The sequence below is a fragment of the Macrobrachium nipponense genome, chromosome 47, assembly GCF_015104395.2.
Source record: "Macrobrachium nipponense isolate FS-2020 chromosome 47, ASM1510439v2, whole genome shotgun sequence".
In the NCBI taxonomy this organism is placed as follows: Eukaryota; Metazoa; Arthropoda; class Malacostraca; order Decapoda; family Palaemonidae; genus Macrobrachium; species Macrobrachium nipponense.
The window spans coordinates 34,953,565-34,980,296 of record NC_087222.1 but is presented as its reverse complement, the minus strand read 5'-3'; the positions used below and the strand labels follow the sequence as shown (position 1 = coordinate 34,980,296).

At 48.8% G+C, this 26,732-nt stretch overlaps 1 protein-coding gene across 1 annotated transcript in view; it reads right to left on the bottom strand.

The window, feature by feature from the left end:
• The window catches only part of LOC135204643 (serine/threonine-protein kinase mTOR-like), a 42,329-nt gene extending 16,381 nt beyond the window's left edge, over positions 1-25,948 (bottom strand). Inside the window, 5 exon segments of the mRNA XM_064234791.1 lie at positions 1,099-1,258; positions 23,127-23,208; positions 23,470-23,578; positions 23,752-23,897; positions 25,845-25,948. Coding sequence (XP_064090861.1) covers positions 1,099-1,258; positions 23,127-23,208; positions 23,470-23,578; positions 23,752-23,865 — 465 coding nt within the window. The 5' untranslated portion in view covers positions 23,866-23,897; positions 25,845-25,948.
• Positions 25,949-26,732: the final 784 nt, after the last annotated feature.

Below are 26,732 nucleotides of genomic sequence, written 5' to 3'. Positions count from 1 at the left end.
AATCAAATTCAAATCAATTTAAGATAGCGTATGCCTAGCCACAAATCCCACAAATCCAAGTAAATAAATCAAAAGACAATTAGGATACTTAGCGGCAATGAAGTTTCCAAAATCCTAAGACGGAGGTACTGAAAACAGGTGTTTTCAGCACCAGCGACAGAAAAATTATGAATAGAAAATGGGAATGGTTCCTGATACCCGCCTCCCAGCGGCGGGAATGGGTACTAACCACCTGGCCGACCACTGCGTGTGTCGGAAGTTTTTAAAATTCTGTCGGACTTCAGAAAATACAGCTATATATATATCTGACAGGTAAGTTTCATGAACAAAGAAAAGATTATAAGGATGCCTTTTATTAGTTTTGTCATAAATACATTCACACATTCACTGCATTCGATCGTAACAAATGAATGAAGTTTTGTACGTGCATACAGACTCTTACTTGTGTCAAGGGAGCGCATTTGGAATCAAGGAGACAAACTCTTTTCACAGGCGGAGAAAGACTAGGACATAGGTTCAGCAATAGCAAGAATAAATGAAAAGATCATAATGACATGGCTTTTTCAATTTTTGCCACAAATATAGTCATTATATTTATTTGTATGCAATGCAGTTTGGTACCTGTATATAGATTCTAATTCATGTCAAGGGTTCCATTTGGAATTCAGGTGCCAAATGCTTTTTCAAACCAGGTGAAGACTAGGATACACGTTCAGGAATCACAAGAATAGGTACTGTATTGTTCAGCTGACTTGTTCACAGTGTGACAAGCTCTTCTTGAAGCCAGGTGTAGACTATGACATATATGTTCAGCAACAGAAAGAATAGTGTGTAATTTAGCAGACTTTACCACTGTAAATTTTTAAATAAACATGACCACATACCTAATCTTTTAAGACTTACAGGCCCTTGGCAATAATAAGAATGTACTGTACCATTCAGTCCACTTTTCCATTGTCAATTAGCTTAACAAGATCACCTACTTAATTTTTAAGAATCCAAAACCTTGTGATTGTGGGAGAACTGAAAACTGATGTGAAGTTTCAGTTGAAGGAGCTAGACAGCTAAGTAAGAGGAGTACAAAAACCAAAAACTTACAGCAGCATGTCTCCTCCCCTCATTCCGATCGCCCTGCAGCCACTCGAATGACCGTTTCACCAAATCTTCTACATAAATGTACTCGGCAGTGACTGTGCCAGATGCCAGGGCAAGTCGACCTACTGCTTTGGCGGTGAGCTCTGTGACACCCGTGTCTGGGCTGAAAGGAGATAACCATATGTTAGGAGCTGTAGATATAAGGCCACCTTTCCTTGCCAATTCATTGTAGTATAGGAAAATCTTAGTTATTTGTGGGACTTAATATTTAGGTCATGAAGTAAACGGTTTGTCTGGAGCTATAGATAAAAAGCCATCTTTTCTTGCCAACTCTTTGTGGTACAGGAAAAATGATATTGTAATGATACAATTAAGTTTGTTCATACTTACCTGGCAGATATATATATAGCTGTATTTTTCCGAATCCGACAGAAATTTAAACACTTACGACACACGCAGTGGGAGTCAGGTGGTTAGTACCCATTCCCGCCGCTGGGAGGCGGGTATCAGGAATCATTCCCATTTTCTATTCATAATTTTTATTTCCATTGTCTCCTGAGGGGAGGTGGGTGGGTACTTGATTATATATATCTGCCAGGTAAGTATGAACAAACTTAATTGTATCATTACAATATCATTTGTTCATGAACTTACTGGTCAGATATATATATAGCTGAATCCCACCTTTGGTGGTGGGAGTAGACAGAATAGAAGATTTTAGGAAACTATATATGCAGATAATTGATATCTTGATTCCTTACCTGTTAGCATAGCTGACTTCGTGGTTACTGCCGCGTAAGTCTGCTTGTGCTACTAGAGTTGCCAGCGAGGTAGAGACCTATATAGCTGGTGCACTCCAGATGATCTGTCAACAGGGGCGAGACCACGACGTGACTAGACCACATTGACCATATCATGAGGGCTAAGAAGTAAAATAAATATATATATATATCACCACCTGACCCCCACTAGCCAAAGTTAAGGTGTGTTAACTAAGGCTTAAGAGTTAAGAAGTCACCGTTGTCGGCGACTCAACTACTAAATTAAGAGCTCTTCCTAACCATTTTCTACAGGATAGGATGAGTGGTACTTCTTGCCCCCAAGATTGTGTCTGCAGACACGTATGGCCCTAGCGAGCAGCAGATACTCATATGCCATCTTCACATCTCGCAGGGAGTGTGAATTGAACACAGAGTTGCTTCGCTAAAACATGGTACTCAGGATGTTGCTGAGTGCCATGCTCTGTTGAAATGCTTCCGAGGCCGCGCCCTCACCTCGTGAGCATTCAAATCAAAAGATTTCAAATCTTTGTGCAAACACAAAAGAAGGAGCTTTTTTGAAAGACCTCCTTAACAATAAAGCCAGGGTGTTCTTCGATATGGGCAAGTCTGGTCTTTTCGGAACACTGCAGATTGTCCGTACGACTTCGACTTTCTTGAGTTTTATGTAGATAAAACTTGAGAGACCTGACAGGGCACAGGACTCTCTCTGGCTCCTGCCCACTAACTTGTGCCATCCTTGCTTCCAAGCTCCTGGCCCAAGGACAAAACGGGTTTCCATTCTTAGGCCCATAATGAAAAAGCTTAGAGAGCACACCGCCTTGTGTTCTCTAAAGCAAAAACTTGTGACGATGGCTTAAAATCTCACTAACCCTCTTTGTCGTATCTAGGGTGGTTAGAAAAATGCCTTCCTGATCACATGCAAGAAGTTAACAGGTAGGAGATGTTCGAATGCTTTGACATCAAGAACTTCAGACTATGTCTAAGTTCCATATTGAAAGCTTCGATCTGGACATGCACAGTCAGTCCGTCTGTACTAACGTCAGGTGACCGACCAGTTGACCAGTCAGACGAATCAAGGACAGCAAGGCTGTACCCTGAAGACCATAAAGGCACTATTCTTCGCTGAAGGATGAGTGTTTGGACTGCCTGGGCGATTCAAGCTAAGCAAACCTTGGGGGTGTATCAAACGCAACCCAACGTCGTTGAGCGAATCAACTCCTGAGCCACTCCTGACTCGAGCTTCTGGTGCCATTGGAGAAAGGAGCGAGGAGCAAAAAGGCGATTCAGTCCCGAAGGACGAATGCCTGACAGTCCAACCTGGTCTCATGTTAAACGATCATCGGGGGTGTATAAACGCAACCGACTCGTCAACAAGAAACTCAGGGCTACTATATGTCTCCTGATCTCGCACGAGTGTCTGACTCCGAGAAAAACAGGTGAGACAAAAAGTAGATGGTGAGCGAGTTTCGAGATTTCACAGAACTCAAAGATCGTGAAGGGCTTTGTTGTTTGACAGAAGCAAATCTCTGAGCCCAAAGGCCGTCAACAACATATTTGCGTATTCTTTAATAGTTGTGACTGCCAGCTTATCCCATTCTTCAAACGGAAAGGGAAGACTGCAATCTTATGCTGTCAACATCTCGATAGTCTGAACGTAGTCAGACTCAGAGCGGAGAGGTTATAGGTACCTTTCGTGTTAAAGGAGACCGACTCTCTCTAGGAAAAGGTCCTTGGAAGGACGTGGACCTCTGTGAATTCTAGGTCTTGAAGGCCAACATGGGGGGCGATTAGCGTCATTGTCGCTCCCTGTGATGATATAAATCATCTTATTACATTTCCTAAGTGATTGAAAAAGGGGAAAAGAGACTAAACATCCATCCCCGTTCAATATCATAGGATGGCGTTTAATGTTACCGCTCCCGGATCGAGAAAAAGGGAGCAGAGAAGAAGAAGCCTCTTCGTCCTCAACCTAGCGAAGAGATGAATGAAAGGACGTCCCTAAAGTCTCCACAACTCTCAACATACTTCTAAAGAAAGATTCCACTCGGAAGTCAGTAGTTGCTGCCTTCGATCGAGACGATTCGAACGGACTTTTGCAATCCTGTAACGAACCTCTAGAGGATCGTTCCATTCTACGCCTGTTGTTATAATAGGCTCTTTCTCGTAAACCGAACTGGGACCGAGAGAAGATACTTCCTAAGATATGAGAGAGCTGTGGAAGATCAGAGTTGATATGGACCATGGTTCCAAAAACTCGTTTCGAGGACTGGAGGGACGACTGAAATTGCTTCCACTTCTTTCAGATTATGATCCAGGACATCTGAAACCCTCTCCAGATGTCCGCACCTTTCTTTCTATCACCTCAAGAGATACTTAAACGCACCGAGAGATGTTTCAGAATCATTCCTAGATCTTTAATCAAATTTCAGTTTCCCGGTAGGAAAAAACGTAGAGTCTGAATTGCAGTCTATTCAGGGAAAACAAACTTGCTTTAGGAAGGAAATGGTCCCCAGCAAGCTCATCCATTTCCCTCACACAGTATGTTTACTTCCCTAATAAGGCTGCGCTTTGCCTAAGCAAGAGAGCATAATAGTGCAATGTTTGTGGTAGACTCGTAGTCCTATACCGTGCGGTAACGAGCACCGAAAGGAGTAAGATATCTCTGTAGAACATATTAAGGCCAAACGAATGCAATGTTTATTCATTCATGTAAGAAATCCCCTCAATCTTAGGCTAAAGTCCGTGATTGTAGGGCAGAGATACAGTTCGTCAGTCAATCCCGCAGGAGAGAGAGAGACGTAACTGCCAGCACAGAGATACGGTTAGTCAGTCAATCCCGCAGGAGAGAGAGACTTAACCTACAGCGAACGACAGCGAACGAGTTGGTACTGGCTCGTTGGACTGGAGGAGGAGGAGGGTCAGAGGACAGTGACAGCAGCAGCTTACGATCGTCCGTCATCGTCGTCTCTTAACTTTATGCCTGGGTTGCCAGCTACCCTATTCTATGAAGAAAAAGGTCCGTTATTTTTTGCATAAAGAGACTCTCAAGCTGGTATATTTAAGCGAAACAGAAAACGCTAAATATACAGATGCGTTTGTGTCGTCAGAACACTACCATACAACGGTAAAAGATAAATCGGAAACTCCTGGAAGGCTGCAGGGAGTAACGATTAAATGTCCTTAAAATGGACCATAGACCTCTCGGTTGCCATCCGAAGAGGTAACTACAGCAAGCGTATATGACTTGAACCAACCAGAAATAAAATAACGCAAGGCAAAATGACAATTTGTCGAAAATTGCATTTTTCCTAACTATACAAACCTGAGGTCCTTTAACAATAGGAAGGTAACTAGCGGCAGCTGGGACGGTCGTAAGCTTCGAACAAGGGGAGAACGGTAGTTAACTGCTTGTCCAATCGTGCGCGCGCCCGCGCGCCCGAGAGGTGAAGAATCACTTTTGCTTTAGGCCCATGCAAAAAGTTGCAGAGTGAGGGGTGGCATGAGGTGGGACTATATGTAAAGGACCTCAGGTTTGTATAGTTAGGAAAAATGCAATTTTCGACAAATTGTCATTTGTTTCCGATACGTAATACAAACCTCGGTCCTTTAAACAATAGGAAGACTCACTTCTTGGTGGGAGGAATCTGAGTCTTTTTGGTGAACAGACTGGTGTTCGTCCAACCCTGGAGTGCCTCCCTGGTCGTAAGAGCAAGGGAGGGATCCAAACCTCTGTCCGATTGATCGGGGTGTGCACCGCAGGATCAATGGTCAGACCTCTGGGCCAAGTACTAAGAGAGAGGCAAGCGTATCTCTTCGTACCAGCAAGCAAGAACTTGTTCCTGTTTGCAAGAGACAATCATAAAATGATGGGTTTGTCTCAATTTGGCATCCACTTCCTCCCCATTGTTGGAGGAAGTGGTGGATATTTACTCCTATCCCTACTGAAAGGGATAGGATGGTGCTCTATTGAGTAGCTCACCTGCATCTCGTCCTTACCCAGAGGGTGACGACCGTGTCCCTCTACCCAAAGGTAGAGGGAAGAAAAAGATGGGAAGAGGAGCCAGTCACACTCTCATTCCTCATCCATTCTTACGGTCACACCAGGACTCGATGCTGTTCAGCCTGCGAGGGTCTGGGTTAACTACACAACGTGTTGAGCAACCACCACGGTTCCCAAGGAAAAAGATCCAAGGAACTGTGGGCAATATCCTGAAGGTAGAAGGAGGTGCATGCGGTCCGGTTGGACCAGGCGCTGCCTCATTACCTGCGCCACGGAGAAGTTCTTGCGGAACGCGAGAGAATGATGAAGAGGCGTCCGCACTCATCCTGGGTGTCGAGTTTCTTCAGACAGCTCCGTCGCACCTTCACAGGACAAAGCAGCATAGCCTTCGTATCGGAGGCGGTGACGTCCATTAGGGAGGGTATTGTGAAGGACTCGAACCAATCGTCAGTTACCGAAGGGTTCTGAGTCTTCGCTACGAAGATCGGTACGAAATCGAGCGTCACAAATCCCCATCCCTTTGTGCTTGACTTCTCAAGAGAAGTCATGCAGTTACCTAAGACGAAAAGAAGGGAATAGTCGTATGACCTATCCCTCTTCTCGACTTTGGTTATGTACAGTACTCATACTGACAAGCTATTAAGACGAAGTAATGATTGCTCTGGAACAACCGAACTAAGTCCACAGCATAGTTCGTAACTGACTCGGGCGCTCTGACAGCTGCCGACTGACTGGTTCGGAATCAGTAGCGGCAAGTTGTCCAAGCATCCGGGTAAGTCACGTGACCTTCGCCCTTTAAGAGTTATGCTGAGAGACCAAACAAATAAAATATTTGTTAGTCACCGATGCCGGACGGCGCGGCGATGATTCTCTTAATGCATAAGCTCAAAAGGCGAAAGTCAATTGCCTTCAAAAGACCGAGGTCCCTGATGGCAAGAAAATCTCATAGACGTTGAATCTCAGCTTAAGGAGAAACAACACTATGTGACGTTGAAGACGAAGGTAGGCAATGAATGCAACCTACGTCTTCCAGCTGAATCGAGAGAAGGAATCTCAAGATTCTAAACCTGTGCTTACCAATGACTGAAAACGCTAACCGCCATTTCATTGCTGTCCGTTGTGCAATGAAAGCGGGGCGTTCTTCAGTAATGAAACACAGGGGAGAGCCGCTTGAAGAACTGCTTCTCATGGGCTGAACGTTTGGAAGTAGAGCTGGCAGGTGTGGGAGTAGGCGATGTCTTTCAATACATCTGCTAATCCGGGGTGAACAATGAACAATTGTACACCTCCGAATACAAGATATTTTGAGGACAACTCAGATTCCGCAAAAATCATTCGCATTATCGGGATACGATGCAGCAAGAGACTATTACAGAATTCTTTTACCGTGCGGTAAACAGAAAGATGAGAGTCGAATAGATATCTCTGTTTAAAATTCTCGCAATACCGAAGACGATGAATACTAGCGTCTCTCAGCAGTAGATGGTCATTCATGTATGCGGAGGATCCCGTCCCCGTTAATCAGAGACTTAAGTCCGTGATTGTTGGGCAGGAGATACGGTTGTTATTCAATCAAAGCAGGTGAGAAAGACATAAACAACCGTACTATCTCAAAAGCGGCAGCTGATACTGAAATGCCTCGGGCAATTCAATACGCAGTAGCTGTCGCTGACTCGTCATCCTGAGTTGCCAAGTAATCCTTTCCACGAAGGAATGCGTTCGGCTAGAACCACCGAGCATAAAAAGATATGCTCGAGCAATTATATTTAAGCGAAACGAATTTCGGTAAATATAAAAGCTTAAATGGTGTTGTTGTGACAAACCATAAGTATATAAAAATTGAAACTGGAAACTCCTGGGAGGTTGCAGGCACCCGGGGGTTGCAGTGCAATTAGAATACTTTTCGTCTAAGTCGCAATCCGTAGAATAACCAGGATATGCGCCTACCCCTCGGACCATTCAACTGCTTAGCAGAATCATGTCGCGAGGTTAATATACGTAGTATATTTGTAGGATTCTGAACAACGATCTCCACCTCCTAAATTCTTTCCTTCAAGAAAACAAAATAAGGATTGGAGATCGACCACCTTCGTTCTCTATTAAAGAGAGTGAAGGAGAAGTCTTCCTCGAAGGAAAGCTTCAATGGTGAACAGAATACTAAGACGATGAGTTCCAAGCAAACTGGTATATTCCCGTCCGTTCTTCTCTATTCCAGGTTGGTCGCCTACTGTGAGATAGTCTTCTTTCAGCAGCAAGTCTTCTTCCTAATGCTAGAAATTCCAGGAATTCGAGCATAGGCGAGGTTCCCGATTATGTGTAACATATCGGGGATTCTCGTCTCGCTCACTTTGGACCGTGGTCTCGCCTAAGTGTTTGGAGATCGTAAGAAACTCTAACACTCTGAATGCGCTAGAAAATTCCGTAGAAATTCTAAGCAGTCTGCGAAAACCCCCACCGAATTCGTCAAACGATATCGGCTGGTGGTCCTCTCGATTCCCGTAGAAATCGAGAATGGGCAGGATCCCTCCTCAACGACCGGGGCTTACGTCAGGTAGGAACCGAAGGTCCCCCCTGGTAGCGCAGTCCCCAACGTGGGATCCTACAGAGAAATCTCTGTAGGATCCTTCCCCTTTCCCTCGTAGCCGTAAGGAGAGAGGGAATGGGGAGGAATTGGATACTCGCTCGCCTTCCCCAGTGGAACTAGCAGTTGGAGAAGAGTAGGAGCAGCCATCGCCTTGCGGCGATGGCCTCTCAGAGTCTGGGAAAACGTATCGTCAGGAGAAAACGTTTTCCCCCCCGAGGAGGGTTACGAACTCTCACTGTAGGTAAGGGTCTGCCGCCACTGTGACGTCGTCTGGTGGGGCTGATCGACACCTGACAGGAGAGAGCCCGATACCGTCCTCGACTCAATTCCAGGTCCTCGTCGAGGTCGAAACCTCTCAGGAGGACCCGAAGGAGTATTTAAATACGGTGTCCGAAGACACGTAGAAACGCCGCTGTCGCAGTAGAGGAGGTGGAAGTAGCTTGATCGCGACGGCCAGAACTGAGAGAGCCTTCTTGTCCGGAGACGAGAGACTCTGGTTTCAATACAGAATCGGCAAGCTCCGATCGCGGCATACCCACCGTCGGTTTGGGTTTCCCTCTCGGGCCCCAAAACGACTCGAGCAGAGACATGGGCTCTGCTGGTGGGAGCGGCGATCCTTCCCCCCGGTCGTTGTGCTGACGAATCAGTGCAATAACCTGGGTGGTAAAGTTACTCTGAATCTCGGAAGTTACAGCGTCTTGAGGAGTAGGGACCGTCCAGTCCCTCCAACAAGAGCAGCTCCCAGGACCCTCCTCCTTCAGAAGAAGGACCAGCAACAGATCCCTGACGGTTGCCTCCAATCACTTGCGCGTACGTCCTGGTTGGTCCTAAGACCAACCTGGCACGTGCGGCGTCGTGACGGGATCGTGAGCGGCGCATCTCTCACGATCACTCCTATATACCTCGCTCTTCCTGGCGTATGCCGAGGAAGTTGAAGGTATCGGAGAGACAGAACTGACGCTACCCCCTCTCCCCCTGACGGTCGCCTCCAATCACTTGCGCGTACGTCCTGGTTGGTCCTAAGACCATACGTAGCACGTGCGGCGTCGTGACGGGATCGTGAGCGGCGCACCTCTCACGATCACTCCTAGCTACCTCGCTCTTCCCGGTGTAGCCCGGAGGAAGTTGAAGGTAGTGGAGAGACAGACCTGACGCTCCCCCCCGCTCGCTGGCAGGACCAGCGTACGTGGGGGGCTGCAGCCGATCACCAACCCGCGGTGGGGATCGATCTGCAGGCCTGGCCGTGACGCTCACCTGTGTGGCGAGCGCGGCTCGACTGAGCACGTCGACCCCGGTCCCGTGCGTCAGACGAGCTGCTGCTGGTCACCGTATTCGCCCGGTCCCTGTGGGTAGCGGCGGTCAGTTTAGGTGACCTGCAGAGCTCGCTTTCGCCGTGAGACGGTGAGCGTCCTCGCGGGCACGTCAAACCGCTGGTACCGTGCGGTCGAGGGGACCTGGGGGACCTCTTCCCAGCCTTAAACCAGTGGCCGGTCAGAGGACCGTCACGTCACCCTGAGGTACCGGCTGGTCGCTGCGAGAGCGGCCGCTGGCCTGGCGAGAGTCACCTGAGCGGCTCTCGACAGTCTTCTGCTCCGTGCCTCGGTCATGACGCTGAGCGAACTCAGGCGTCTTACTTTGGCTGCACGTCACCCGAAAAGGGAGATCGTACACTCGGAACTTCTCGCGGAGTCGAGAAACCGAGCCGGTACCTGGCTTAGCAGCAGAGCTGCCAAGACCAGGCAGGGTGTACAGCGGTAGCCAGGCACACCCTTGGTCCCCGTCTTCTTCTTCTTCTCAGAAGGGGAGACGGGCCCCGTTCCCGAAGGAACAGGAGGACCAGCAGAAGAACCCCCCCGTCACACCGGAATGTGTGACGAGGCCCTTGCGAAGTTCCCCTGAAGGGAGCTCTTAGGGCTTCAGAGGGGAATAACAAAACCCGGTTACCAGCTGGTCGCTGCGGAGAGCGGCCGCTGGCCTGGCGAGGAGCACCTGAGCGGTTTCTCGCCAGCTCTGCTCCGTTGCCGTGGTCTTGGCGCCGAGCGAACTCTGGCGCCGAAACTTTGGCTGCACGGTCTCCCGAGGGAGAGCGTACACTCGGGATCTCCCGCGAACGAGAGACCGAGCCGGAACCTGGCGTAGCGGCATCGCCGCTAGCACCAGGCGAGGAAGTACCAGAGCTAACCGATACTCCTCTGGTCCCCGTCATCTCTTCCTTACGGAAGGGGAGACGGGCCCCGCTCCCGAAGGAGCAGGAGGACCAGCAGAGGGACCCCCCCAGGACCCCCCGTCCCACCGAGGTGGGACGGGCCCTTAGAAGTTCCCGAAGGAGACTTCTTAGGGGGGGGAGGCAGCCTTCTTCTTCTTCGGCTTATGGGCCTTAGAAGTCGAAGGGGAAGAGGCAGCAACAGACGAAGATGACACCTTCCTCTTCTTCGTCAGCTCACGCAGGACAGTCGTCAGGTCCTCCATCCAGGCCGGAGTCGGGCCTATTGCCGAAGCAACACGGCCCGACTGCACCTGTCCGGAAGGACCTGGGACTGGGGCGGGGAAGACACACCATGGGCAGGACCAGCATGGACAGGCGCAGGAACCAGGAGCGACAGGAACAGCGGCAGAGGTAAACACAGAAGGGACAGCCAAGCCAGTAGCGGGAACCACATCAGCGACAGGTTACGGCAGGCCCAGCCATCGCCTCGTAGAAATCATCGGCAGCCAGCGTGGTACTGGCGGCCGGTCCAGGGGCGAGCTGCTGGAACAGCGGAAGTCGTGGGGCAGGCAACACGAAGAAAACACAGGCGGCGGCGGCATACCCTCCTCGGTACATCGGCGACCGGCCCTAGAGCGGCAGACGGCGTCACCGACACAGCATGGGGAGTGTAGACCAGCGGGGGGGAAGCAGCATAAGCGGCCGTGAAGGTTGTAGTGGAGACCACTCCAAGGTCACCGCCCCAGACCTCGCTAGACTCTGCAGCAGATCGTGGATGCTAGGCACGCCCTGCAGCCGCAGTGGTCCATACCTGTCCAAGGTCGTCTCCCACGCTGTAGCACCTGCGGTAGCACAGACAGATTAGTAAGAGGGGTTCCCTCACGCACGGGGGGGGAGACATGCCCCACCCCGAATGGAAGGAAGACCCCAAAATGACAATTTGTCTAAAATTGCATTTTCCTAACTATAACAAACCTGAGGTCCTTTTACAATAGGAAGGTACTAGCGGCAGCTGGATAGGTCGTAAGCTTTTCGAACAAGGGGTTCGGTAGTTAACTGCTTGTCCGAACAGGCGCGCAGCGCGCGACTGGGAGGTAAACAAATCACTTTTGCTTTTGGCCCAAGCAAAAAACTGCAGAGTGAGGGGTGGCATGAGGTGGGGCTATGTGTAAAAAGGACCTCAGGTTGTATAGTTAGGGAAAAATGCAATTTTAGACAAATTGTCATTTGTTCCGACACGCATACAAAACCTTCGGTCCTTTTACAATAGGAAGACTCACTTTCTTGGTGGGAGGAATCTGAGTCTTTTGTGAACAGACTGGTGTTCGCCCAACCTTGGAAGCCTCCCTGGTCGTAAGAGCGAGGGAGGGATCCAAGCCTCTGTCCGATTGATCGGGGTGTGCACCGCAGGATCAATGGTCAGACCTCTGGACCGAGTACTAAGAGAGAGGCATGCGTATCTCTTCGTACCAGCAATGTAAGAACTTGTTCCTGTACAGGAGCAATATAAAGTCATGGGTTTGACTCTTGTAGGCATCCACTTCCCCCCCTTGTAGAAGGAAGTGGTGGATATTCTGCTCCATCCCAGTGAAAGGATAGGATGGGGGCTTCTGTATATAGCTCACCTGCATCTCGTCCTCATCCAGCGTAGTGACGACCGTGGCCCTCTGCCCACAGGTAGAGGAGGAGGAAAAGATGGGAAGAGAGAGCCAGTCACTCACTCACTCACACATCCATCCACACAGTCACACCAGGATCGATGCTGTTCAGCCTGCGAGGGTCTGGGTTAGCTACACAAACTTGTTGAGCAGCCACCACGGGTCCCAAGGAAAAAGGTATACCAAGGACCTGTGGGCAATATCCCGAAGGAATAGAAGGACGTAAAGGTAGTCTGGTTAGACCAGACCCCTGCCTTCAGGACCTGCGCCACGGAGAAGTTCTTACGAAACGCCAACGAGGGGCAATACTTCTGACTTCGTGAGCTCTCGGACGGGACGTACGGATGTCGTCACTACCATCAGCCTCATACGCCCTCCTGATGACCTCACGCAGCCAGAATGAAAGAGTGTTCTTGGATAACTTCTTTCTTGGTGACCCCGGTGCTAACGAAGAGGCGTCGACACTCAGGCCTGAGGTGTCGAGTTCTCTTCAGATAGCGCGGTAGCGCCCCTCACAGGACAAAGCAGCATCTCATCCGCATCATTATCGGTGAAGTCCAATAGGGAGGGAATCGTGAATGACTCGAACCTGTCGTCAGGGACCGACGGTTTCTGAGTCTTCGCAACGAAGTTCGGGACGAAATCGAGCGTCACGGATCCCCATCCCCTGGAGTGTCGTACATCTAGGAAAGACCATGAAGTTCCCCATACTCTCTTCGCCGATGCCAGGTCCCAGCAAAAGAAGGGGGGTCTTGAGGGGTCAGATCCCTGTCTGACGACTCCCGGAATGGCTCGAACGGTGTTCGAGTCAGACTCCTAAGGACGAGAGTCACGTCCCACGCAGGGGGTGCCTGAGTTCCCTGGGTGGGCAAGACCTTTCGAAGCTTCTCATAAGCAAGGAGATCTCGAACGAGTTCGAGATGTCCAACCCACTCAGTTTCAGGACGAGCGCCAAGGCGGCTCTGTATCCTTTGACTGTGGGGACTGAGAGGAGCTTCTCTCGGCGAAGAAAAAACGAGGAAATCCGCTACCTGCTGAAGAGTGGCTCTGAGAGGAGATAGCACCCCGTCTACGACACCAACCACAGAAGACGGCCCACTTCCCCTGGTACACAGCTGCAGAGGACTGACGGACGTTTCCAGCCATCTCTGTTGCTGCGCTACGAGAAAAAGTCTCTCGTTCGCAAGAGATGGTGGATAACAGCCAGCCGTGAAGACGTAGGGACTGGACTGCTCGGTGGTACCGCTCGACGTGTGGCTGGGCGAGAAGGTTGTGCCAAGGGGGAATCTCTCTCGGTTCTCCTGCGAGAAGAGCCAGCAGGTCCGGATACCAAATGGCCTGTGGCCATTTGGGAGCCACCAGGATCATCCTGAGATTCGGGGTGACCAGTGCTCGACTGATCACCTTGCGAATCAGGCTGAACGGGGGAAAGGCATAGGCGAAGAGGTTGTCCCACGGGTGTTGAAGAGCGTCCTCTGCAGCTGCCCATGGTCCGGCACGGCCGAGAAGAACACCTGGAGCTTCCTGTTGTGCCGCCGGGTGGCGAACAGATCCACGACTGGTCGCCCCCACAGGTCGAAGAGCCTTTCCGCCACGTCTGGTGTAGAGGACCATTCGGTCCCTATCACCTGATCCCGACGGCTGAGCGTGTCTGCTACTACATTCCTCTTCCCTGGAATGTAGCGTGCCGACAGCTCTATTGAGTGTGCCTGAGCCCACTCGTGCACCTGCCGAGTCAACTGGTACAACGGGAGAGACACTAGGCCCCCCTGTTTGTTGACGTAAGCCACCACCGTGGTGTTGTCGCACATTCAACACCACTGAGTGTCCCATCAAGCGGGTCCTGAAAACTCTTGGAGAGCGAGAAACGCTGCCTTTGAGTTCCAGTAAACCAATGATGTGAAGGTGCTTGTCGTTTCCTCCCTCCCACATTCCTGAAGTCAGCAACTCCTCCAGGTGTGCGCCCCATCCCGTCGGTCGATGCGTCTGAGAACAGTTGCATGTCCGGGGGGGGAGTGCGGAGAGGCACTACCTCTTAAGAGGTTCCTGTCGTCCAGCCACCAGGCTAGGTCCTGCCCTCACCTCCTGTGTCAGTGACACTGGAAAGCTTGGGGGATCCGTCGCCTGCGACCAACTCTCCTTTAGTCTCCACTGAAGAGACGCAGGTGAAGACGCCCGTGAGGGACTAACTTCTCGAGTGACGACAGGTGTTCCGATCACGACTTGCCATCGCTGAGCTACCTGTTCCTCCGAGACAGGAACTGGTTGGCTGCCTCCCTGAATCTGCTGATCCGCGAGTCTGCGGGGAAGACTCGCCCTGCTACCGTGTCGATCAGCATACCCAGGTACTTCATCCTCTGCTGGGCTCGAGATCGGACTTCTCGAAGTTCACCACGATCCCCAGATCGTGACAGAACTCGAGCAGTCGATCCCTGTCCTGTAGCAACTGCGAGCGGGAGCTCGCCAGGACTAACCAATCGTCGAGATACCTCATCAGACGTATCCCGTTGCGAATGGGCCCAAACAGACACCAGAGTGAACACTCGCGTGAACACCTGTGGGGCGGTTGAGAGACCGAAGCAAAGTGCCCTGAACTGGTACACCGTCCCGTCGAGGATGAAGCGGAGGTACTTTCTGGAGGACTGATGAATGGGTATTTGGAAATACGCATCCTTCAAGTCCACTGAAAGCATGAAATCGTTCTCCCTGATGGAGTCGAGCACTGAGCGTGCCGTCTCCATCGTGAACCGGGTCTGGCGAACAAACCGGTTCAGGGGAGAGAGATCTATCACCGGGCGCCAGCCTCCCGTAGACTTTTCCACCAGGAAGAGTCGACTGTAAAAGCCCGGTGACTGATCCGTGACGATCTCTACAGCTCTCTTGCTCAGCATGGTCTTGATCTCCTGTCTCAGTGCTACGTCCTTCGATGACCCTGGAACGTACGACTGCTGTTGGACGGGTTGTTGGGAGGTGAGGGGTGGCCGAGATTCGAAGGTAATAGATATCCCTCCCGAAGGACATCTACAATCCAGGTCCTCGGCGCCTAGCGCTGCCAAGTTGCCCAATGGCTGGCCAGGCACCCCCCCACTTCCGGCGCAGGTGAGGGGGAACGCCGTCCCTAGCGTTTCCCCCCCCCTTTCCCTTTCTTCGACTTCTTCCCAGAGCCTCCACGGGATGAGGAGGGCTGGGAGGAGGGCTGGTTACGGCTCCCCTTGCCAGAAGTCGAAGAAGACAGAGTCATTCCTCGGGGCTTCGACGCAGCAACCGTCTTAGCCGTCGAGGAAGCGCTAGCCGAGCTCTTAGACTTGGCCGCAGTCCGAGGTTGCCCAGAAGCCTTCGAGACTGCCTGGTGAACCAGACGGTCACTGTCGTCAGTGCGCCGTCTGTCCACCGCAGCGTCCACCATCTCTCCTGGGAAGAGAGACGTGGAACTCCGTAAAGGTCCGTTGCGAAGTCCCAACGCCGCTTCACGCCCGGCCGCCCTGGAAACCCGAGTAAGGACAGCGTCCCTTCGTCGGAGAACCAGGTTGGCCCACAGGTTCACCGTCTGGTGGGCAAGGAAGGAGATGGCTCTTCCCCCAGACTGGCAAATTCTCCTGAAGCCGAGTCATCTTCGGGAGAAATTCCCCGGAGTTGGCTGCGACCTTAGATACTGTGAGGGACCACAGATCTAGCCAGGAGACGGCCTGGAAACTGCCATGGCGGTCGATTCCAGGCCGAGTGCCTCTTGCTGCGAGACCACAGGTTCTCGGACAGGAGCTGTTTGCAGAGACACACCCGGAGTCAGCCTAGCTAACTCCGGGTTCACCTGTTTGGGCGGCATCGGGTCTTCAGATGGCACGTAAAACCGCCGCTGTCGTAGCAGAGGAGGTGGAAGCAGCTTGCTCGACCTGCCAGACTTGAGTGAAACCGTCTTGTCCGGAGACAAGCGATTCAACCTGGTCCAGCACTGAGTCCGCAAGCTCCCGAACGCGGAACAAAACCCACCGTCGGTCTGGGTTCCCTCTTCGGGCCCCAGAACGACTGAGACCGGGACGTGGGCTCGGATGGTGGGAGCGGCGATCCTTCCCCTCCCGAGGTCGTTGTGCTGACGAATCAGCGGCAATAACCTCGGCAAAGTTCCTCTGGATCTCAGGAGTGACTGCATCTGCGGAGTCGGACCGTCCAGTCCCTCAAAACAGGAGCACTCCCGAGACCCCTCCTCCCTCAAGGAGAGGAGCAGCGACAGCCCCCTCTCGGTCTCCTCCAACCACCTGTGCGTACGACCTGGCTGGTCCGAGGACCGAGCCTGGTGCGTATGACGACGTGGCGGGATCCTGAGGGGCGCACCCCTCACGATCACTCCTCAATACCTCGCCCCTCCCGGTGTAACCCGAGGAGGTTGAAGGTATGGGAGAGGAAGACCTGACGCTCTCTCCTCGCTCGCTGGTAGAACCAGCGGGCTTGGAGGACTGCAGGCGATCGCCAACCGAACGGGTGGCGATCGAGCTGCAGACCTAGTCGAGCCGTCTCGCTGTGGAGAACGGCTGGACCGAGAACAGCGGCCCCGGTCTCGTGTGTCAGAGGAGCTGGTGCTGGTCGCCGTACCCGATCGCTCTCTGTGAGAGCGACGGTCAGGCGACCGGCGAGCTCCACTGTCACGGTGAGATCGGTGCGTATCCTCACGGTGCGTCAGTTCGCTGGTACCAGCCGTGGCTGGTGCCGGCGAACGGGGGGACCTCTTCCCAGCCTCAGCCCGTGGCCGGTCATGGACCGTCACGTCCGCCCGGGTAACCAGCTGCTCGCCACGAGAGCGAGAGCTGGCCTGGTGAGAGTCGCGTGAGCGGCTGTCACCAGTCTTCCGCTCCGTGCCGTGAACCTGACGCTGAGCGGACTCAGAGGTCTGGTTCCTGGCTGCACGGTCGCTGGTAGGCGACCGTACACTCGGTACCTCTCGCGACGATGCGGCCGAGCGGACCTGCTGCTGGGCCGAACCACATGACAGCAGATTGTGAGGAAGTGCCGGTGTTAGCCGGCACCCCTCTGGTCCCCGTAGTCTTCTTCCTGCGGGAGAAGAGACGGGTCCTGCTCCCGAAGGAGCAGGGCGACCAGCGGAAGAACCCCCCGTCTCACCAGAGCGAGACGGGCCCTTAGAAGTTCCCGAAGGAGACTTCTTAGGGGGGGGGGAGGCGACCTTCTTCTTCTTAGGCGGGGGAGCCTTAGAAGAAGAAGGAGAAGAGGCGGCAGACGACGACGACGACGAAGAAGACGATGAAGACGACGACGACACCTTCCTCCTCTTCTTCTTCTTCTTCGTCAACCTTCTCAGGACCGACGTCAGGTCTGTCATCCAGGACGGAGCCGGGGCTGCTGTTGCCGAAGCAACAGGGCCCGGACGTACCTGTCCGAACAGACCAGCATCGGGGTCGGGAAGCAGCGGCGCCAGGAACAGGAACAACATCAGCAGGTGCGAGCATCACAGGAACGGCAGACGAGACAGCAGGAGCAGGTACAGGGACAGCAGCGGTGGTCACGGCAGGTACGGCAGACTGTGTGGGCGGTCCAGATGGGCGAACCATGCACAGACGTCCTAGGTACCCGGGGGTGGGAGGTCCAAGGGGCGAGCTTTCGGGCACATGAAGTGGTCCGCGCGGCAACACGGCAAACCCAGGTGGCGGCATCACACTCCCCCGAGTTACGGCGACTGGTCCCTGCACCGATGTAGTAGGTGTTACAGAGACCGCGTGCTGGGTGTACACCAGGTGAGGAGGTGAAGCGTAGCCGGGAGTTGTAAGGGTCGTGGTGGTGGTCGTGACCGTTGCATGGGTGACCGCCACGGAGCCAGCGAGATGATAGAGCAGCCCCTGGACACTCGGCACGCCCTGCAGCCCCAACGATGCCCACACCTGTCCGAGGTCATCCTTCGCGGCAACCGCACCTGAGGAGGCAAAAGTCGGGTGATTAGAAGGATCCTCTACCCGCTCGCGCGAAGACGAACGGATAGAGGACCCAGAGTACAACTCTACGTCAGGGTATCTAGCGCCCTCCTCCACACTCGACACGTCAGGAGAGGAGAAGGACCTAGACACCCCCCCCGAAGGGGAAGGCGCGAGACGTGGAAGTTGAGCGGGCGGCAGGAAAGAAGACGAAGTGTCCGTCACCAAAGGAGTCGCGGGAGAGCTTTCCGACGACTCCTTTGCAGGCCTTCGCTTCTTCCTGCCCTCATACAAAGTCCACTGCGCCTCCGACCATTCATTACATACATCACAGGGCTCGGCTCGGGTGCATTCGCGCCCCCGACACCGAGCACACAAAATATGAGGGTCAATCTCCGGGAACGATCGGAACTTCCCGCATTTACGCCCTTCGATACCCGGGCAAAGTCTCCGTGGGGTAGCGAGGCGAGGAGATTCCATCATAAATAGATAATTGATTGAAGCAATTAATATGAAAAGAGAGAATGATTGTACTTACAATAACTCTTTCATACACAATTACAACCAAATACTCAGAAAGCAACGACAGAGCGCGGGCAAGAGAGCGTCGAACACACACGTCCATCCACTGCGAGGCCGAAAGCAAAAAGTGGTTTGTTTACCTCCCAGTCGCGCGCGCGCGCCTGTCGGACAAGCAGTTAACTACCGAACCCCTTGTTCGAAAGCTTACGACCTATCCAGCTGCCGCTAGTACCTTCCTATTGTAAAAGGACCGAAGGTTTGTATGCCGTGTCGGAACAAAACAAAATACGAGGAAGCTGAGCGGGGGGGCAGGAAAGAAGACGAAGAATCGGATACCAAGGGAGTCGCGGGAGAGCTTTCCGACGACTTCCTGGCAGACCTTCGCTTCCCCTACCCCCGCACAGCAGTGAAAAGTAATATGAAAATGAAACAGAATACTGCACTTGCGATTCACTTCATAGAACTTAAAGAGGGAAAAATCAATTCCCGGTAAGAGCGGAAACTTGATCCATAATAATATGATGCTATCATAAATATATATGAAAATGAACAATACTGCACTTGCTATTTTCACTTTCACAGCAATAAATCGTAAGGATTAATTCCCAGGTAAGAGCGGAAATTGTTCCAAAATTAAATTTGATGCAATTAATAAATGCAAAATGAAAAGAAAACTGCATTGCGAATCACTTTCATTGCATTCTATTCATACAAAATAAGAGGCTCTTGCCGAGCGCAATCAAGCTCTCGGCAACGAACGCACAGGGGCAAAAAATATAATGAAAAAGAGTTACTTACATCTTTCAATTACACACTTTCGCCCAAAATACATGACTCGGCGCGAGTGCGCCCGCCCTCGGCACCGAGACATAATTCAAGGGTTCAATTCATGAAAAGAGCGGAAATCGCCGTCTCTACGGCGATAGCTCCATGTTGATTCATAATTAAGTAATGAAAATGAAAACAGTGTACTTACAGTTTCATTTTCAAGTCAAACCAACCATTAGTAGAAAACACAATATAAACAAAGCATACGACGATGAAGCGGGCAGAGAGCGATGACGAACACGTCCTTCACACCCGCGGCCGAAAGCAAAAGTGATCTTCACCTCTCGGGCGCGCGGTGCGCGCGCAAACGATCGGACAAGCAGTTAACTACCGTTCTCCCACCCTTGTTCGAAGCTTACGACCGTCCCAGCTGCCGCTAGTTACCTTCCTATTGTTAAAGGACCGAGGGTTTGTATTACGTATCGGAACAATATGAAATTATATCACAATAAAGTTTGTTCATACTTACCTGGCAGACATATATATAGCTGAATTCGGAAATACAGCTACATACATATCTGACAGGCAAGTTTCATGAACAAAACTTAGGAGAATCGAAGCAGTCAGCTCAAGCTTCTTATGTTATTGGACATAAGCGTTCATTGACATAGTCTACAAGTCTATTTCTTGTACGAGTCTGCGAATGACGAATGAGCGCTCTTCCGAATCTTGTCAATAAGAGCTTATTCGCTTACGCAATATCAAGTTAATGAGATGTTTGTCAATGAGAACTAACCCATTTACGGGACAAGAAATAATTTTGTCAATGAGGGGGATACCCAACTTACTTGACAAAACGATAGTATATTGTCAATGGGGGAAAGCACTTGAATTAAATTGACAAAACGTAATCCAGGAAGTCGAGCATTTTATTTTCCGATTCCCGTCTCAAACGAGGAAGGGGCAAGAATCCTGTTAAGAGACTGGGCTTACGTCAGGTAGAACGACGATGTTCAATTCGGCAGCGATAGTCCCGGGACTAGGAACTAACAAAAATCTATCATCTGAAAAGCCCTTTCAGATCGGGCCTAAAAAAAGCTGGTCAAAATTATCCTGGGAAGAGGAAGAAACTCTCCAACCAGCTTCCTCTCCCGTATCACAACTAATGCCTGCTAAAGCTTAAAATTTATTGGCAGTATGGCAAAGGACAGTCCTGTCTTGCGCTTTCCTGAAGAGGTACTTTTGATGAGTGCCTTTGCAAGAATCCTACTGAACGTTGCCGAGAGTCCTGACGTGCAGGACATCGAGCCTTTATAACCCGTAACTGCCTTATCGCAAACAGTCTTGACTGCGGTAGTGGCAACTTAAATTTATTGGCAGAATGGCAAAGCTTGCGGTAGAGCAAACGAGAACTTCCCTTGAGCTTTCCTTAACTCCATCCACCTATGCGAAAAGCAATATTAATTGACAGAGACCTCTTGAATTCACGAAACCCGATGTCTTGCTGGGTTTCGAAGAAGAAGTGTCTGTTCACTTTAAGCTTACTCCGAAGCACTGCCTACTTACATTCTTTGCAGGTGAGGTAGAAGGTATCATCGAAGGTAGAGGTAAAAATTCTTTAATGCCCCAAAGCCCAAATCTGAAACAAGAGCTTGAAGAGTTCAACAGAAACGTTCAGCCAGGCGACACACCTGGCGTGCGATGGTGCACGCTCGGCGTCCACTGGAGCGCGCGGCGTCCATTGGAGCGCGCTCGGCGTCCACTGGCGGCGCACGCTCGGCGTACACTGGCGCGCGCTTGGCGTGCACCCCGCCGCGCCCCCTGGCTTGGGCGTCCGCTCTCAAAAGCTTACTGCTACTATGACTTCTTTTACGTATTTGTTCTCCGGTGGAAAGACGGAGGCACACGAGTTCAGGCGACGTTCGCCTTCTTACTTCTCACTGAAAAGCATAACGAGAGAGAGAGAGAGAGAGACGTGAAGCGTCCTCTTCTATAAAGCTTCTATTTGGAGGGCGCGAGTCCATCCGAAAGCTCCAACCCCTCGCGCGGGAGGACGCTTCGGAGGGACGAGAAGCAATCCTTCAGGATTCGTGCACGTGCACGCACTTAGGCTTGTGGGGATTTTCATCAGAAACTGCCAAAAGGCACGCCAGATCTGTGGGGGTTCCTCGTAACCCTCCTTCGGCTTTCGACATGCTCTCTCCCTCGGTTCTGGGAGTCAAGCAGAGGTCCCGGCCTAGAGGTGCGGAAACGAGGCCGATCTGACGCACCCTCCACTACACAAGGGGTATCACTGCACTTCTGCACTTCACTTTTACTCTCTAAAGCAAGCACTTTCGATTCTAAGTTACGAATCGAAGGAGTATCAGAGAAAGGGCAATTTCTCTATCAGACACTGCTTAGGGCCCGAAGGCAACACTGCAGGGTTAGGAGTAACAATTACAGAAGTAGCACTTCACAGCAATGAAGGAAGACCGACGAGCACCTCTCGTAGACATATACATAGCCCGTAGGCCATACTACAGGGTTATGCAAAATAAGTCTACAGGAAAGGTTAGCAGGTTCACTACCCTGTTTTGTTACTTTGGATTAATTGCGGATATACGAAATCACGTCTTCCTTACCCGGAATTAGACTTTTGTTACTGATTAATTGCGTATATACGAATCATACGTCTTCCTTACGGAATTAGACATGTTTACTGATTAATTGCGTCATACGAATCTACGTCTTCCTTACGGAATGACATGACAAATCTCAACAAAGAAGCAAGACCCATACCCCTCGTACCACATACCAAGTGCGAATCTACCGAAGCTTTCGGTAGCCACACCCTATCTTTGCAGACAACCCCGTCTGAAACTAGCCTAACTAGATTCAGATATTTTATGCAAAAATGAATCAAATTCAAATCAATTTAAGATAGCGTATGCCTAGCCACAAATCCAAGTGAATAAATCAAAAGACAATTAGGATACTTAGCGGCAATGAAGTTTCCAAAATCCTAAGACGGAGGTACTGAAAACAGGTGTTTTCAGCACCGGCGACAGAAAAATTATGAATAGAAAATGGGAATGATTCCTGATACCCGCCTCCCAGCGGCGGGAATGGGTACTAACCACCTGACTCCCACTGCGTGTGTCGTAAGTGTTTAAATTTCTGTCGGATTCGGAAAAATACAGCTATATATATATCTGACAGGTAAGTTTCATGAACAAATTGTAATATATTCAACATTTACCTATTTGAGGGATGTAATAATTGGGTCAGGAGATCAACAACCCTTTTGCGAATTAAGTTTTCTCATATACTTCGTTAAACTTAACATCATTTCGGTCAAATACCACAATATTCGGTTAGGGTTTCAAATGTCTAATGTGTGTAAAACTCACTAATATGAATTTAATAAAACCATCAGAAAATAACTACCATTAGTTGTCAAGCATAACTTAAATAAACAAAAATTACCGCAGGTTGCTCTTTTATCATATTTAGAGGAAACTTTTGAGACTCAACTTATGTTACTGCAAAGACAGGGGACACAAGAAGCTCTTTCAAAATCTGTGTGTTCTTTAACTAGAGAAAGAGCTACTTACCTATTGACCAAATTCTTCAAGTAATTTGCAAATCGACTGATACGAACACCAGTCTGGCCAACATCCACGTCAACAAGGCTCACTGAAATGAAGGTATAATTATGTTAAAAAAATTACGAAACCACTCAACTGGATTACTCTGTATATACAAGAGTACATGTCGAGGAAAATATAAGCAAGAATTGAGTTTAAAAGCTTCAATCAACAGACTTCCCACCCACTATCATTTTAATCTATGAAACTACCACATCAGGTAAAGAACTTTGACCTTAAAAGCATCCACAGAGCTACACAAGAACTTCAATAAAAAAAAACTTTCTCAAAAAGCAAATAAGGCACTCACTGATGGCATAAATTCCTCCCTTCTTCTCGTTCACATCGTTGGACGAGACCATCTCGAAGATGTGGTGATTGAATTCATCGAGGAATGATATCAGTTCATCCAAAGAGACCTAAAGACAATGAGATAATTTTCGAGGGTAAATCCATGACAGTTTTGTATCTTGATAAAGAACAATGTAGAATGAATCTACAAAACACAAGAATTTAAAAAATATTAGGAGTAATCACTCTCATTTTCAAATAGTTTTGCAAATGAGAACAGAGGCGAAATAACTACTCTTACCTCTCTCAACTCTGTAGTTACGTAACGCTGTAAGTCGCAAGCTGCTTTCACTCTCGTCTCTTCGTGCCGGGACTTCAGTCCCTGCACGAACTGGTTCATTTTAATGTTACTCATTTTGCTCCTGGTGTTCGCTCAACTCCAGTGACCTGCGAAAAGAAGAACATGGAATAAATCTGATCAAAAGTGCACTGACAGTACCAAGGAAGTTTCTAAATACTTATCAAAACTAACAGCATTCACACTTTTTACATTGGGTTTCCTATTTATGTGGTCAAACACCAAAGGAATTACATCTATTCTCTTCCACCTTGCCCATTTCATGCAAGAGTTTCCATCTATTTCAATACGTTCCCTTAGCTTCTTAACACCCGTCCAACATTCGAGTTTGTCCTACCTCTTCTTTGTTAGTACTGTCTTGCTAGTGCTTTACAGCCACTAATCAATTGATGACTATCAAAAGATCAAATGTATAAGGCAAACAAAAGGTTAATGGCTCCCATATTTACTTCACTGCTGTACATCCTTACAAAATGATAAGTTTCCCTTTACGATTTCGTTCTTCATTGGACAAGTCAGTTACGTACTCGACTACTGATATCAGGGTCCTGGTTCGATTCTCCACTCTGCCAGCGCAAAATCAGAGGAATCTATTTCTGGTGATTAGAAATTCATTTCTCGATATAATGTGGTTCAGCTCCCACAATATGCTGTACGTCCCATTGCTAAGTAACCAATCGGTTCCTAAGCATGTAAAAATATCTAATCCTTCGGGCCAGCCCTAGAAGAGCTGTTAATCAGCTCAGTGGTCTGGTTAAACTAAGATAAACCTAACAAACATCTGACAACCTTATTTAACCATACAAACCAACTGAGTTTTTTTTATTCATAAACATTTTTCATGAAGGATCCGTAACTTAATGAGGTCACAAAATAAAATGCTAAGGGCGGCCTATACCTAGCCTAACTTAGCCTAATAGCCGCCTAGGGTCAAGTTAAGATTATTTGATCAAGAATATCGTAGATCTCACTTACTTTATGGTAATATATATATACATAATAAAATACTAAGCTGATGGGATTAAATATGCAAATATATAAAATATTAACATAGGGTACCTTATAAATAGCCTAATTATATCTAATCAAACAGCCTAAGATTGCAATAAAGCTATTTGATGATAAATAGCTGAGAATGGCTTGTACTTATGGAACAGAAGGTAAAATAAGATTATAGGCTAAGTTGTTTTAACAGTAATTTTACAAAATAGCTCCGCACGGACTGCAAGGAACGTAACCGCGGATATGACATCCACTGGGGATTGGGGCATCCAATGTATTTTGCCGTGTTTAGTACTGGCCCCTGGGGGTTAATTACAGTCGTCTAAATATATATTACTTAAAATTCTTTATTCAGGAGGTAAAAGTGCATAGAAAACTGCAACTGCCATGGTCTAAGTCGCCACGGAATATTACTGTAAATCTACCATTTTAACAAGACAAAATATAATAAAATATATAAAATACAAATAGGTATATATAGCCTGTATATAATATACTATAGGTGTAAAATAGCCAAGGATTACAAATAGTACTAAAGCTTAGTGTTTGATGAAAAATAGGTAGGTATCCAAAAGTGGCTTGTTTTTTAGTAATAAATAACTAAATAGACTTTTGTGCTATTTAAAAAAATATATACACAAAATATAAAATATTAATGGCGTAGGTAGTTCTGAATAAGGTTGGTCGTCTTACAATACCACGTCCCTTTAACACGAGGAAATTCCAGCATACCCAAGCTTGTTACCCATCTTCTCCCAGGCCACTGGGTGCCGTGGAACCCCAGACGAATTTAGGAGGGATAAAATATGATAAAAATAAGGAAATTACTTAAATAAAACGTTAAAATTAAAGAAGAATTAAGTAGGAGGGGATGCTATCTTACTACGCTCCATCAGCCATGACGTCGTGACCACCTTCACATCTCGGACACATTTCTCCGTTTCCTTTGCTTATTTGAAACTTAATTCTACTTAAATCGTAACTTAAACTCTTATGCATTCAAGTGGCGACACTTATATAGAAGCTGCACTTACATATCACGAGTAATTCGCCACTAAACACTTGACACTTCTTTGCATCTTGTGACCTGACAAAATGTCAACAAATCTTCTTGATTTCGTCGGTTGGGAATTTGGGTCTCTTTGGGGGGAGTTATTTTGGGGTTTTATGGGGCATAATATGGGCATAAAGTGGCTAGAATTATTAATTATATATTGAATAATTCTTTTATTGGTTAATCTAAGCATGAAGTACGTTACAATGTTTAAAAGATTATGTAGGTGTGAAATACATTTGCATTTCTCGGTAGAGAATTCTGGTCTCTTTGAGGGGCATTTTGGGGTTTTGTGGGGCATAACTTGGGCATAAAATGGCTAAAATTACTCAATGTTTATTAAATATTTCTTTTTATTATACATGAAGTACGTTACAATGCTTAAAAGACGATGTAGGTGTGAAATAATTACCCTTGCATTCCTCGGTTGGGAATTCTGGGCTCTTTGGCATTTTTTAATTTTTTTTTATTGTGGGCATAACTTGGGGTTAAATGACCTAGAATTATATAAAAATATATCAGAATATATCTATGTTATGTATTAAATGTTGAAACGTCATTAGAATTGGCGAGAGATGAAAGAAATGCAAAATTATGGACGTTTTTCCTGCAAAGTGACTCATTGTCATGGCCAATGAGTTGCTTGGTGATTTTCGGGGATAAGTTGGGCATAAACAGACTAATTACTTATCAGGAATGTTTACTTACCTATTTTGTTAATGTAGAATAGGTCATGAAATAAGTAAGAGCTGATAGATATTAATTAAAGGCCAAAACATAAACGTGTACAATCTTGAATTATATGACTCACACATATGGGGTATTGGGGCAGAAAATTGGGTATGAATTAGTCTATGGATCTTCAGTT